The 15,785-nt window shown below is 44.0% G+C and overlaps 1 protein-coding gene across 2 annotated transcripts in view; it reads right to left on the bottom strand.

Moving 5' to 3' along the window:
* SUGP1 (SURP and G-patch domain containing 1) overlaps positions 1-15,785 on the bottom strand; it is a 32,180-nt gene that overhangs the window by 2,510 nt on the left and 13,885 nt on the right. For both annotated transcript variants that reach the window (XM_025915898.2, XM_086698489.1), the window contains exons 8-9: positions 8,404-8,759; positions 758-864 (exon numbers count right to left, since the gene is read on the bottom strand). In XM_025915898.2, the coding sequence (XP_025771683.2) occupies positions 758-864; positions 8,404-8,759 (463 nt within the window). The remainder of the gene's footprint in view (positions 1-757; positions 865-8,403; positions 8,760-15,785) is intronic.

Here is a 15,785-nt window from a genome sequence, read left to right as displayed (position 1 = left end):
AGAGCTTGGAGCAAGCACTCAAGACAAAGTCCTGTACCAGGCCATGCCCTGGGTTTCTTGGATCCCTGTTTTCAGCAGGGAGGAGCCCTCTCTGCCTCACCCAGTCTGGTATCTGGCCCGAACCCAGCACATCCTGGGCACCCTTGCTGTGGACCAAATGAGGGCACCGCAAGCCCCTGATCACGGAAGGGTTGAAGGAGATGTGACGGGGCTGTCAGGCTGGAGGAGGTGACAAGGGTGAGCTGTCCCTAAGAACCAAGGGTGTGCCTGTAGTTCCCCAGGAAAGCAGCAGAGGCTAAGCCCTGGCCATAGAGCTCCCTGCCAAGCCAGCCCTCATCCCAACACAGGCAACACCAACTGAGCATTTGTCACATCATTCAGGGCGCCCAGTGCTAGCCAGGCCTGTCCTGTACTGGATGTTGGAGGGCACTGGAAGGAGAGCTTAAAATGGAGACTACCTAGTCAGGAACAGCCCACAAGCATGTCGGGGAGTAGTTGTGGAGCATCAGCCTCAGGGGCTGCCCAGGCAGTGTGAGGACTGAGCTCTGGGTCCAATTGCAGGCTGGGAAGGGCCTTTGGGGGGTGAAATGCCATTGACAAGGGCGTGCCTATCCAAGAACCTCTCCACTGATGGTGGGATCCACCCAGCACAGGGAGGCTCAGAAAGAATAGAACATGACCGCTGTCCTGTGAGGTGAGGGGACAATACTCCATTAGCCCCTTTGGAGCCTGCCTGCTCTATGCCACACAGACTTACCTCCTGTTGCTCCTTTAGCTGCTTCTTCTGGGCATCTGACAGCTCTGTGACACCCACCAGACCTACAGGCTTCCCTTTCTCATAGCCAAGCCCCTTGAGGTCCTGAACTGGAAATAAGACACAGGCTGATCAACAACGGATGGACAGGTCCAGACCTGCTCCTGCATGTGGTACAGCGTCCATGTGCTGACGACATCTGAGGCACTCAGCGCACATGGCACAAGGCTTTCACATCGCAACAGTTGGTATCCTGTGTCACGTGATGATCCCAGGGGCCTCACCGTGCTGTCACGTGCATCTAGTGTCACCCTCACATGACCTCTCCAGGCAGGCTCTATACCCCTATGTGTAGATGATGACATCAGAACTTAGAGGTCCAGGGCCTCCCTCAAGGTCACATATCTAATGGGTGACATGAGGGGGACTTTGCAAAGGCAAAGACAGGAGAGGAGAGATAAACATGTGCCCGTGTGTGTGTGTGTGTGCATTCACACACTGACTCTTAGAGATAAGCCCTGCAGGGAACAGACACCCAGTGTAGACACACGAGGGTTTAGAGTCTGGCATAAGACTCAGCTCTGTGTATAGCTCTGTTAGCTCCTTCTGGGGAAGCAGCCGACCATCCTCAAAGCAACTGACATTTAATTTGGCATCAGCTTTGGAGCTTGGCTGGAGCCAGCAACACTAATCCACATGAAGATGCTGTGACAGCCCCATCTGGGTGGCGGAAACAACCACCCCTCAGGCGGTGGCTTCCTGGGGGAGGAGAAGCTGGGCAGAGGGGGATACAGAGGCCCTTCTGGTATGTGCAAAGAGCCAGATTCTCCTAGCTCACCAGGGCTGGGGCTTCACCTGCAAGAACCACTCACGAGTGCTTCTTGAGCCCATGTTTATTCCCCAATACCTCCTGGAAGGTCTGTGTGGGAGCCCTGTGGAGAGGGCAAGGGAGTCAAGGTCTGAGCAGCCTGCTGTGTGCCTGGAATGTACCCAAAATCCCCCTCCTCCAGTCACTTTACCAGCAAGCAAGCAGGTGGAGGCTGTTCACACCCTCCCAGGGACGACACAGGCCAGTGGGACCTAAACCTGGATATGAGACTTCGGAGCCTGTGCACTAGACGACAGGGGAGGCCTCCTCACCAGCTGGGAGCTGGGGCCAGACCTCAAGGACATGGTTTCAGAACTGTGGCATGCACACATCAGAACAAGACTCACGGCAGAGCACCCTTCGTTATAGGGGGGCACCCGAGTTCGGCATTTGACAGCAATCTGACCCTAGGCAGAGATGCTACCTGGAACCACACTGAGTACTAGAATCTTCACTAGCTTTTCTCCTTGGACAAGGGAAGCACTGGACAGACAACCTCCAGAACTGGATGGGAAAGGCCAACAGGCTAGCCATGTGACTTGGGTAAGCTGTCTTCCCTCTTGGTCCATCATAAATAAAATAAACATAGGTGTCAGCACCAGAGCACATATGACTCCTCTATGTATCTGTGTGTTCAGGGGTGAGGGAGGTTGAGACGGTTCTGTGTGCAGGGCAGGCTGTGTGGAGGGCAGTGAGACAGATGCCGTAAGATAGCCTCTCTCAGTCACCGATTATCACCTGCAGAATGTGATGACAACAAACTCCCCACTCTACTGGCCGCTTTGTGGTAGAAAATGAGAAACAAGACCACATGTTGGCCATCTCTGAAACTGTCAAGGAGGCAGATGTTGCAGTTGATTGTGCAAAACTGTGGCAATTATGGTGCTTATCATCATGCATTTCTTGAGCTTTCTATGACAAGAATGAATCCAAGTACTTTAAAGCTTAAGGGAGATAGCAGGATTGATCTACATGCTGTGTACAAGGCACTCGCCTTAGATACGAAGTCACAAATAAGTTGAAAGTGAAAGGATGGAAAAATGTATTTCATACAAATAGCAACTGAGAGAGCTGGGATGGCCATACTAGCATCAGACAAAATAGACTTCCGGTCCAAAAAGGTTACAAGAGAAAAAGAAGGATGTTCTATATTGATAAAAAATGTAAAACAGAAAGAAGATAGAACTTGAGGCGCTTGGGTGGCTCAGTCTGCTGAGCATTTGACTCTTGATTTTGGCTCAGGTCATGATCACAGGGATGTAGGATCTCGCTGAGCGTGGAGCCTGCTTAAGATTCATTCATTCATTCATTCATTCATTCATTCTCATTCTCTCTCCCTCTCCCTCTCTCTCTCTCTGGGCACCTGGGTGGCTTGGTTGAGTGTCTGACTTCGGGTCAGGTCATGATCTTGAGGTTTGTGGGTTTGAGCCCCACATTGGGCTCACTGCTGTCAGCCTGTCAGCCCACTCTCTGCTCCTCCCTCACTTGCGCTCTCCCAAAAATAAATAAATATTAAAAAAAAAAAAAAAGATTCTCTGTCCCTCTCCCCCACTTGCATGTATGCGCACTCTCTCAAAAAAAAGACATCCCCCCACACCCTACCTAACAAAAGAGCCTCATGATATATGAAGCAAAAATTGACAAAATTGAAGGGAGAAATGGACAGTTCAACAATAGTAACTAGAGATGTCAATACCCCATTTTTCATATCAATAAGGATATGGAAGATTATAGAAGATTAAACACTACACCAGCGATGCCTAACAAATGTATACAGAACATGCAATCCAGCAATGGCAGAATATAGTCTTCTTGTGTGCACATAAAACATTCTCTAGGAAAGATTACATTTAGACTACAAAATGAGTTTCAAAACATTTTAAAAGACTGAAATCACAAAGTATCTTTTCTGATCACAATGGAATCAAGCTAGAAATCATTAACAGAAGGAAAACTGGTAAACTCACAAATATGTGGAAATTGAACAACACACTCTTAATCAACAGATCAAAGAGGAAGTCACCAAGAAAGATTAGAAAATAAGAGATGAGGGGCGCATGCGTGGATCAGTCAGTTAAGCGTCTGTCTTCCATTCAGGTCATGATCTCATGATTTGTGAGTTCAAGCCCTGCGTGTCTGTGTCTGTCTGTCTGTCTGTCTGTCTCTCTCTCTGCCCCTCCCCTGCCTGTGCTCTATCTCAAAAAATATATAAACTTAAAAGATCTCCAATTAATAACCTAACTGTCCACCTTAAAGAACTAGAAAAGGAAAAAGCAAACTAATTCCAGAGCTAGCAGAGGGAAGGAAATGAAGATTAGAATGAAGATATAGGAAATAGGAAATATAAATATGGTACAGATGGGGCACCTGGATGGTTCAGTCAGTAAGCATCCAACTCTGGCTCAGGTCATCATCTCCAGGTTTGTGAGTTCGACCCCCACATCGTGCTCTCTGCTGTCAGTGCAGAGCCCCCTTCAGATCCTCTCTCCCCCTTTCTCTCTGCCCCTCTCCTGCTCGTGAGCATGCACATGCTCGCTCTCTCAAAAATAAAGAAAAAGAAAGAAGAAGAAGAAGAAGAAGAAGAAGAAGAAGAAGAAGAAGAAGAAATAATATGGTAGAGTAAATCCATAGAATCAAAAGTTGTTTTTTTTTAAAAAGATGAACAAAATGACATACCTTTAGACAGATTACCTAAGAAAAAAGAGAAAAAACTCACTAAAATCAGAAATCAAAGAGGGAGGGAATATTACTAATGATTTTATAGAAATAAAAAGGGATTGTAAAAGAATACTATGAACACCTAGAAGCCAACAAGTTGGATAACCTAGATGAAGTGAACCAATTCCTAGAAACCCGTAAATTACCAAAACTAGCTCAAGAAGAAATAGAAAATCTGAATAGACTTAAAACAAGGAGATTGAATCAGCAACCAATAACTTCTCATCGGGGCGCCTGGGTGGCTCAGTTGGTTGAGCATCCGACTTCAGCTTAGGCCATGATCTTGAGGTTCATGAGTTCAAGCCCTACATCAGGCCCACTGCTGTCAGTGCAGAGCCGGCTTCAGATCTTCTGTCCCTTTCTCTCTCTCTGCCCCTTCCCTGCTTGCACTCTCTCTCCCAAAAATAAATAAATCTCTAACACACACACACACACACACACACACACACACACACACACACACAATACCTCCCAACAAAGAAAAGCCCTGAACCAGATGGTGTTACTGGTGAATTCTACCAGACATTTAAAAGAATAACTCATGCTAATTCTTCTCAAACTCTTCCAAAAAATTGAAGGGAACATTTCCTAACTCATTTCAAAACACTACTATTACCCTGATACCAAAAGCAGACAAAAACACCACAAGAAAACTAGAGACCAATATTCCTTATGAATATAGATGAAGACAGACACAACAAAATACAAGCAAACTGAATATAACCACATGGTAAAAGGATTATGCACCATGACCAAGTGGGATTTATCACAGAAGTGCAAAGGTGGTTTAAATAGTTCTGATACCAATTCCAACTGTGTGTATGGTCGGGGTTGGGGGGGGAGAGGAGAGGGTTCCCCACACCAACAAACAATTCTCAGACACCTGCTGGGTGTCCTGTAGTTTAGTTCAGTTCTATCACTATCTACCAGGAGGTAGCATCAGATTTCATAGGTTAAGGGGTCAGTCTTACAAGACTGCTCCTCCCTCCCCCATCAACTTTAGATGCCAACTGCAAGCCCAAGTCATCACCTATGCTTCTAACTGGCTGTGGATCAGAGGTTCCCACAATCCCCTCTCTGGATTCAATTAATTTGCTAGAGTGGCTCATAGAACTCAGAGAACACTTTACTTACAAGATTATTGCTTTACTTATATGTCATAAAAGGATGTAAGTTAGGAAAGCCAGGTGGAAAAAACAAGGTATGGGGAAGGGCAAGGTATGGGGCAAGTGCCCAGAGCTTCTATGCCACTGAGCATGCCACTGTCTCTGAACCTCCATGTGTTCATCAACCTGGAAACTCTCTGAACCCTGTCTTTTGGGTTTTTTATGGAGGCCTCACTGCATAGGCATGATTGATGAAATCATTAGCCGCTGATCAATTCAACCTCCAGCCCCTTTACCCTCCCTGGATATCAGGGGGTGGTGGGACTGAATGTTCCAACCTTTTACTTATGGTTGGTTCCCCTGGCAACCAGCCCCGATCCTTAGGTGCTTTCCAAAAGTCACCTCAGTAACATAAAATCCAGTTGTGGTAGAACGGGGCTTATTAATAACAAGACACCCATTTCACCTTTATGGCCCTGAAGCATTTTCATGAACTGAGGACGGAGACCAAATAATACAACAAAAGATGCTCCCATTGCTCTTATCACTCAGGAAATTCCAAGAGTTTTGGGAGAACTGTGAGCCAGGAACTGTGAACAAAGGCCAAATACATATGAGAAATATTACTTTGGTCACCTGAATGGTCAAATAGGTATTTCTTACAAACCACAATATCGCATGGTTCAATATAAAAAAATTAACCAGTGAAACACGCGTTAGCAGACTAAAGGAAAAAAAAAACATCCAATCATTTCAATTGATGCAGAAAAAGCATGTGACAAAATCTAACACACCTCCATGATAAAAACATTAAATAAACTAGAAACAGAAAGGAACTTCCCCAACATGATAAAGGTCACATATAAAAAACACATAGCTAGGGGCACCTGGGTGGGTCAGTTGGTTGGGCGTCCAAATCTTGGTTTTGGCTTATTAGGTCATAACCTCACGGTTTTAAGGGTTTGAGCCCTGTGTCGGGCTCTGTGCTGACAGCTTGGAGCCTGTTTGAAATTCTCTCTCTGCCCCTCGCCCAGCTCATTCTCTATCTCAAAATAAATAAACTTAAAAACAAAAAACAAAAAACATAGCTAACATTACACTCAATAGTGAAAGGCTAAAGTCATTCCCCCTCAGATCAAAACAAGGTAAGGATGCCCATTATTCCCACCTCTATTCAAATGGTACTAGAAGTGCTAACTAGAAGTTCTAGCAATTAGGCAAGAAAAAGAAATAATAAGAGGGATCCCACTTGGGAAGGAAGAAGTAAAATGATCTCTATTTGTAGATGACATGATCATAATTATACACAGGAAAACCTAAAAAATCCATGAAAAGATTGTCAATGCTAATAAATGAATTCAGGAAAGCTGAAGGATCCAACGTCAACATGCAAAAAAAATCAGTTGTATTTCTATACATTAGGAACAAATAATCCTAAAAGAAAATTTTAAAAGCAATTGTTTAAAAGGCATTAAAAAAATAAATCACTTAGGAATAAAGTTAACTAAGGGGGTATAAGACACATACAATGAAAACTACAAAACATGGTGAAAAATTAACAAAGACCTAAGTCAATGGAAAGACATCTTGTGTGCACAGACTGGAAGACTGGTTGTTGTTGTTGGTGGTGTATTTGTCGTAAGAAAGACTTAAATACTGTTAATGTGTCCATACTGTCCAAAACAATCTACAGACTCAGTACAATCTCTATCAAAATTCCAACTGTTTTTACGAAATGGAAAAGCTCATCTGAAAATTCAAGACCTTCAATAGCCAAAGCTTGAAAAAGAACAAAGTTGGAAGATTCACACTCTCAATTTCAAAACTTACTACAAAGCTACAATAATCAAAATAGTTGGTACTGATCTAAGGATAGACATACAAACCAGTATAATAGAATACAGAGCCCAGAAATAAACCCTTACATCTCTGGACAATTGAGTTTTGACAAGGGTGTCAAGACCATTCAATGCGGAAAGAAAAGCCTCTTCAACAAATGGTGCTGCAACACTGGATCTCCACACGCAAAAGAATAAAGATGGATCCTTAGCTTATATCATATATAAAAATTACCTCAAAATAAATCAGAGTTCCAAAACATAAAAAAACCCAGAACATAGGGGCAAATCTTCGTGACCTTGAATTTAGCTTTGGTTTCATAAATGAAACCAAAAGCACAGGCAACAAAGGGAAAAATAAACCAAACTCTGTCAAAATTTAAAACTTCTGTGCATCAAAGGACACTATCGAGGGATAAAAAGACAATCCACAGAATGAGAGGATGCATTTGCAAACCATGTATCTGAATAGGGGGTTAATATGCAGAATATATAAAGAAGCCATACAACTTAAGAACAAAAAGACATGCCAATTTAAAAGTGGGCAAAGGACTAAAACAGACGTTTCTCCAAATAAGCTATACAAATGACCAATTAGTACATGAAAAGATGATCAACACCATCAGACATTAGGGAAATGTGATTCAAAACTACAACGTGATTCCACTCTATACCTACTAGGACGGCTATTATAAAAAGGCAAAGATGTGGAGAAATGGGAAGGCTGTGCACGGTTGGTAGGAACAGAAAACGGCGTACTTGCTACAGAAAATAGTTTGGTGGACCTTCAAAGAGTTAAAGAGAATTACGATATGGTCCAGTGATTCCACTCCTAGGTATGGGCCCAAGAGAATCAAATCACGGATTCAAATGGTACTTGCAGACCAAAGTTCACAGCAGCACTATTCACAGCTGCCAAAAGGTGGAAACCCATGTGTCCATCAACCGATGAATGGATAAAGTGCAGTCCAGCCATAAAGTGGAATATTACTCAGTCATAAGAAGGAATGAAACTCTTGACACATGCTATGCTAGAACACAGATGAACCTTGGAAACATTCTGCTCAGTGAAAAAAGCCAGACTATCCTGACAGAGGAGGGGGAAGGGGGTCAGCCCACCTGACAGAGGTGAGGGAGAGGCGTCTACATCCCTCTGTACCAGCTCGGCAGGCGGGAGTTCCACTTTGTCCTCTTCAGGCCCCCACCGGCTCTTTCGCTTCTTTTTCACAGTGGCTGTGGTGGCCGGCTTCCCAGGGATGGTTGGAGCTGGGGTGACTGCAGGCGAGGGGGCAGATGAGGCAGGGCAGGCAGCAGCTGGGGGTAAGGACCCTGATGGGGTCTCAGGAGGGGATTTGCGTTTCAGGCTGAGGTCGGGTGCCATGAGAGTGCCTGTGGGGCCAGCCTTAGCTTTCCGGAACTCCTCCAGCTTCTGGCGGTAGTATTTGTACCCTTGGCTGTTGGGTTCGTATAGAAAGCTGCAAAGGAGAGTGGGGGGCACACCATCAGCTGGGCCCAAGCTCCCTGCCTGATTCTGGGCAGGAGCAGCTTGGGCCTTGTGCACACATGCTCAGGTTAGCCAGGGTTATGGCTTGAGGATTGAGGTCTCTACCATGACCTCCTGCACTGCCAGGCTTTAGTGGCTGCTGGCTCCGGGAGCCCAAGCTTGAGGAACAGTGTGACATACTCAGAGCTTGTCACCATGTCACTCCTATGAGCACTGGTCAAAGTCCCTATGCCAGCGCTGTCAGACACCCATCACAACATAATTGATCCCGTTTCAAAAAAAAGGGGCGGGTTCTCTCAGACCTTCCCCAGGCTCTGTAGGGCTTCCTCCCCTGCTGCTCTAGATGAGCACACTGGTGCCTTCAAGAAATCCTGAGTTGGGAGAGACACCTGGTGCTAGAAAGGCAAGATCCGTCCCAAACCTGACAGCTTGGCACATCTGTGCTTCTCTCTGATGTATCCTTGAGAGGCATCAATAGCAAATGGAGCCAAAACAAAACTCGGAATGGATAGGGACTGCACTCCAACTGAAGGGCAAAAGCCCCCACCTCACTGGAAGCCGAGGGTCCCCTTGGTCCCCCCTCCCACCCCTGCCACTAACCCCAGTCCCAAGTGTGAAGCAGGCAGAAACTACAGCTCCCTCTGCACCTGCCCAGCATCTCTCAATTATGCAGGTCTTGAGCTGACAGTCCCAATTCTGGGGCCCACAACAGAGGGAAGAGTCACAGCTCAGTTCCACACAGCAAAATCTGTGTATAGCATGGGCTACACAGGTCTCAACAAGAGGGGTAGACCTGCACTCATGAACCTGGAGGTTCTGGTTGTAGCATAATACTGTGCTATAAAGCAGTGGGCAGGCTCGAGGATGCTGTAAATTCTTTTCATACAAAAGAATGATAGCAGAAAGAAACCCCAAAGACTGTTTCTATGTGTCTCCATGAGAGCCGGGAAGGGGTAGAAGGATCCCAGCCGTGCTAACACTGGTACCTAAGGTGGCATAGAAGGATGGGGAGATGGTGGCATCTCCTTTGTACTCCTTTATACTTCTTCACCCCAGAAATACACAGTGTGAACAGATCTACTTCTATTAAAGAGATTGAGTGGAGCACCCCTGGCTATTCAGTTGGTAGAGCATGAGACTCTTGATCTAGGGGTTGTGAGTTCAAGCCCCACGTTGGGCATAGGGATTAAAAATAAAATCTTTTAAAAAAAGAAAAGACATTGAGTAAGAACCTTTCAAAAACAGAAAGCACCAGACCTAGAGCAGTTCACTAACGAAAATACCAAACATTTAAGGAAGAAATTATATCAATTCTCTACAATCCATTTCACAGGACAGAAACAGAGAATGCTTAACTTATCCAATTACCCTAATACCAAAACCAAAGATTTTGTAAGAATACTACAGATCAATATCTCTAATGAACACAGATATAAAAATCCTCAACCAAATATTAGCAGACTGAATCTACAAATGTGTAAGAGTTACAGGGGGATGGGGGGACAGGCGAAATAGGTGAAAATGATGAAGAGATACAAACTTCTAGTTATAAGTCAAGGGGGGTGAAAAATACAGCATAAGAAATATAGTCAATAACACTGTAATAAGTTTGTGTGGTAACATGGTAACTACACCTCTCGCAGTGACCATTTTGTAATGCATATAATTGTCAAATGACTATATTGGACACCTAAAACTAGGTATTAGGTGTCAGCCGTATCTCAAATTAAAAATTTTTGAAAATTTTTAAAAAAGTATACATCACAACCAAGTGGGATTTATTCCAGGCATGCAAAGCTGGCTTAACATGATCATATCAATAGCTGCAGAAAAAGCCTTTGACCAAACCCAACACCCATTAGTGATAAAAACATTCAGTAAACTAGAAACATAAGAGAACTTTCTCAATTTGATAAAGAGTGTCTACAAAAAAACCTATAGCTAGCATCATACTTAATAGTGAGAAACTAGAAGTTTCCCCACTTAGGAACAAGGCCAGAATATCCCACCCCAATGTTTTCAACACTGTACCAGAAGTCTTAGCTAATGCGAACAGCAGATATACCAACTGAGAAAGAAGAAATAAAACGATTTTCAAGTAACATCATCTATGTAGAAAAAATATATTAAAAAACTGTTGGAACTGGACAGCCTGGCTGGCTCACTCAGTTAATCGTCTGACACCTGATTTTGGTTCAGGACATGATCCCAGGGTCATGGGATTGAGTCCCACTGGGCTCTGCGCTAAGCACGGATCCTGTTTAAGATTCTCTCTCTGGGCACCTGAGTGGCTCAGTTGGTTGGGTATCCGACTCCAGATTTTGGTGCGGGTCATGATCTCACGATTCGTGGGATTGAGCCCCACATAGGGTTCTGTGATGACAGAGTGGAGCTTGCTTGGGATTCTGTCTCTCCCTCTCTCTCTGCCCCTTTCCCGCTTGTGTGTGCATACACACTCTCTCTCAAAAATAAACATTAAAAAAAAATTTTTTTTCCTCTAAGAGAAAAAAAAATTTAAAACTCCAAGAATAAGTAATTGTAATAAGGCTGCAGGATACAAAGTTAATATACAAAGCTGGTGCTTTCCTATACACCAGCAATGAACAAGTGGATTTGAAATTAAAAGCACAATACCATTTACATTAGTACACAAAAAAATGAAGTACTTAGGTGTAAGTCTACAAAATATGTACAAATTCTATATGATGAAAGCTAGAAAACTCTGATGAATGAATTCAAAGAACTAAATAAGTGGAGACATATTCCTTGACTCAACATCGTCAAAATATTAGTTCTTTCCAATTTGATTTATAGGTTCGATGCAATCTGAGTCCAAATCCCAACAAGTTATTTTGTAGGTATTGACAAATTGATTCTAAAGCTTACATGGAGACAAAAGACCCAGAATATCCAACACAATATTGTAACAAGAACAAAGTTGGAAAACTGACACTACCAGACCTAAAGGCTTACTGTCATATCAAGGCAGTGTGGTATCAGTGAAATAACAAATAGATCAACAGAACAGATGAAGAAGGGCCCAGAAATAAACCCATATAAACATGGTCAACTGATCTTTGACAAAGGAGCAAAGACAGTCCAATGAGGCAATGGCATTCTTTTCAACAAATGATACTGAGGAATTGGACATCCACATGCAAAAAAAAAAAAAAAAAATCCCAAAACAAAATGCATCTAGACACAGACCTCATACCCTTCACAAAAATTAACTAAAAATGGATCATAGACTTAATGATGTAAGGCTATAAAACCCCTAGAAGATAATATAGACAAAAACCTAGATGACCTCATGGATGGCAATGACTTTTTAAATATGCTAAAGTCATAATCATGAAAGAAATTGATAAGCTGGACTTCATTAAAACTTCTGCTCTGCAAAAGACCGTTATGAAGAGAAGATACACCATTGACTGGGAGACAATACTCGCAAAAGACACATCTGATAAAGGACTATGAGACAAATTATATAAAGAACTCTTACAACTCACAATAAGAAAACTGGGGTGCTCGGGTACCTCAGTTGGTTAAGCATCCAACTTTGGCTCAGATCATGATCTCAGTTTGTGAGTTCGAGTTCCGCATTGGGCTTTGCACTGAAAGCTCAGAGCCTGGAGCCTGCTTCATTTTCTGTGTCTCCCTCTCTCTCGTTGCCCCTCCCCTGCTTGTGCTCTCTCTCAAAACTAAACATTTTTTTTTTTAAATGTTTATTTTTGAGAGACAGAGCGCAAGCTGGAGAGGGGCAGAGAGGGAGGGAGACAGAATCCGAAACAGGCTCCAGGCTCTGAGCTGTCAGCAAAGAGCCCGACGCGGGGCTTGAACCCACGAACCGTGAGATCATGACCTGAGCCAAAGTCAGACGCTCAACCGACTAAGCCACCCAGGCACCCCAAAAATAAACATTAAAAAAAAAAAAAAACCCAGTAAGAAAACAACCCAGTTAAAAAAAACGGGCCAATAATTTTAACAGACACTTCACCAAAGGACATATACAGAGGGCAAATAAGCATATGAAAAGATGTTCTGCATCCTAGGTCATCAGGGAAATGCAAATTAAAAAACACTCAGAGACCACTACACATTATTAGAATGGCCCAAATCCAAAACACTGGGAACATCAAATGTTGGCAACATGTGGAGCAACAGGAACTCTCACTCACTGCTGGGAAAAATGCAAACGATACAGCCACTCTGGAAGACAGTTTGGCAGTTTCCCACAAAATCAAACATACCATACACTCTAGCAATCACGTTTCTTGGTATTTACCCAAGAGTTGAAAACTTACGCTCACCCAAAAACCTGCACACAGATGTTTACAGCAGCGTTCTTCACAATTACCAAAACTTGGAAGCAACCCAGATGTCCTGCAGTAGCTGAATGGACAAACAAACTGTGGTACATCCAGACAGTGGAATATTACTCAGTGGTAAAAAGAAATGAACTGTCAAGCCATACAAAACCACGGAGGACTAAATCTTAAATGCATGTTACTGAGTAAAGGAAGACTATCTGAAAAGACTACATACTATACAACTCCAATCATATAACATTTTGAAAAGGACAAACTATGGAGTCAGTAAAAAGATTAGTGGTTGCCAGGAGGAAGAGGGGACAAATAGGCGGAACATGGCTGATATCAGGGCAATGAAAATACTCTGTATGACACCATAATGACGGATACAGGTCATTGTACATTTGTCTAAATTCACAGAATGTATAACACCAAGAGTGAACCCTAATGGAGACTATGGACTTTGGGTGATTATATCAATACAGGTTTGTCAATTGTAATAAATGTACTACTCCAGGGGCACCTGGGTTACTCAGTTGGTTGAACGTCCGACTCTTGATTTCAGCTCAGATGGCCTCAAAGTTTGTCAGATCGAGCCCTGCGTCGGGCTCAGTGCCAAAAGCACACAGCCTGCTTGGGATTCTCTTTCTTCCTCTCTCTTAGTCCCTTCCCAGCACGCATGGTCTCTTTCTCTCTCAAAATAAATAAAATAATAACAATAAATAAATAGATAACTCTGGTGGGAAATGTTGATAAGAGGGGAAGCCGTGCATGTGCAGGAGCATATGAGAAATCTCCATGCCTTCCCTTCAATTTTGCTGTGAACCTAAAGATACTCTAAAACAATGACATCTTAAAAAAAATTAACAGACAAAAGCAAAAACTTTCAGAAGAACAGTTGGCTGGATTTCAAAAAAATGCTTGGCACCAGAAAGGTTATGATATAGATTTAAAGCTATTTGGTTCCTCTAAGAAAAGCTGACCTGTGGGATTTGCTTACTGGTGCAGGTGGGAAGCTCCTGACAGGGTAGGTTTTCTCTAGGCTCACAGGCCCCAACTTGGCCTCAGCTGCTGGTTTGCACTGAGTCTCCTCCAAGTTGCCCCCAGAGGCAGCATCCAAGAGCTCCCTGTGGGTCTGTCTGTGGTGATGGTAGAGTTAACAGCCGCCATTTGACCTGGGCTCCAGTCAAGAGTGCAGGGGATTGTATAGCAAAGATTCCCTTGGGTAGGAGCGAACCTGCCCCTCGGTTAATCAAACTTAACATGTTGGTGTCTTTCGTTCCAGTCTTTCTTCTCACTGTAGATTTATCTGAATGGTGCCGTGATTCTATTTTCTATGTTTTTTTTTTTTTTTTTTTTAATGTTTATTTATTTTTGAGAGTGAGAAAGAGCATGAGTTGGGGAGGGGCAAAGAGAGAAAGACACAGAATCTGAAGCAAGCAAGCTCCAGGCTCTGACCTGTCAGCCCCAATGCAATGCAGGGCTCGAACCTACGAACCGTGAGATCATGACCCCAGCCAAAGTCGGACGCTTAACAGACTCAGCCACCCAGGTGCCCCTCTATTTTCTATACTCTGATTTAAAAGATTTTTTAACTTGACACATAAGGCTTTCCTGTTAAAACGGCATGGAGTGGTGGTGAAAGCACATCCTCCCACTGGTCTCCTTGCCTATTTCCTCCCTTGGGAGAGGCCAGTAACAGGGCTTTGAAAAGAACAACGTGGCTCACCTGGGTGACAGGTTAGAGTGGCACATGGCTTGTGGTGGATGCTGTACTCGCTGCTACAACCTTCACCCACATGCCTTCTGATGGCCGCGATTCCACTGAGGAGATGCAGTTATTAAGAATTTAGCCCACTGAGGCTGGACATTAACGTGTTACTCATTTTTTAAGACTACGGATGAGAATGTACTTAACATTATTTCTGGGGCAGCATCTCAGAAGTGGCATGACTGGTCAAACGAATGGGTGTTTCCAGCTTCTTTATAGATGAGCAGTTGTTACAGATATGTTTCCCACAACACAGAGCTTGCTGGTGTGTGCCTGGCCCACACGAGGAATCAGGAGGGCAGGGAAGGGCCAGGAGAGGCAAATACATGAGCTGCTCCTGTTAGATTTGGAGGTGAAAGAAGATGCCTCACGCTTGATTCCATGCGAAGATTAAACAGATCACACTGCTCACCTTCAGCTACTTCCCCACCGGGCACTCTAGGTTCTGCCCTTGCCCTGGTTGCCCCCTTCTTCCCTCTGGCCTCCACCACAGTAAAACCCAACGAGTTGGGCAAACACCAATGAAGCACAGAGGAACCAGAGCTGCATGCGCTGAGGGCATCTGTCAGTTCTGACCCCAGAGGAAAGGTCTGGCCAGTGCTGCTGGGCCCTGGACCCCTCTGACCAAGGAGAGAGCTTGGGCTTGCAGCCTTGACAGAAATCCACAACCTTGCTCACTTTGCCTGCTGTAGATTCTCACGGTCAGCTCTATTTATGATGAGCGATGGTAAACTAAGTATCTTTCTTAACTAAACCTCCTTAGGTAAATGAGGCTTAAAAAACAAAAAAGGGTACAGAGACTTTTAAGTAGACTATTAAGTCAATGCTGGTTTGGGGGGTGCAGAGTGACAGCTGGTATCACAATAATGTCAGGAGATCTCAGGTGGGTCTTTAGGCTAGGCAGACCCCTCTCTTG

This window comes from Puma concolor, chromosome A2 (genome assembly GCF_028749965.1).
Source record: "Puma concolor isolate L17-30 chromosome A2, mPumCon1.1.hap2, whole genome shotgun sequence".
Taxonomy (NCBI): Eukaryota; Metazoa; Chordata; class Mammalia; order Carnivora; family Felidae; genus Puma; species Puma concolor.
Note: the sequence above shows the minus strand (reverse complement) of the source record. Positions and strands in the feature narration are given on the sequence as shown.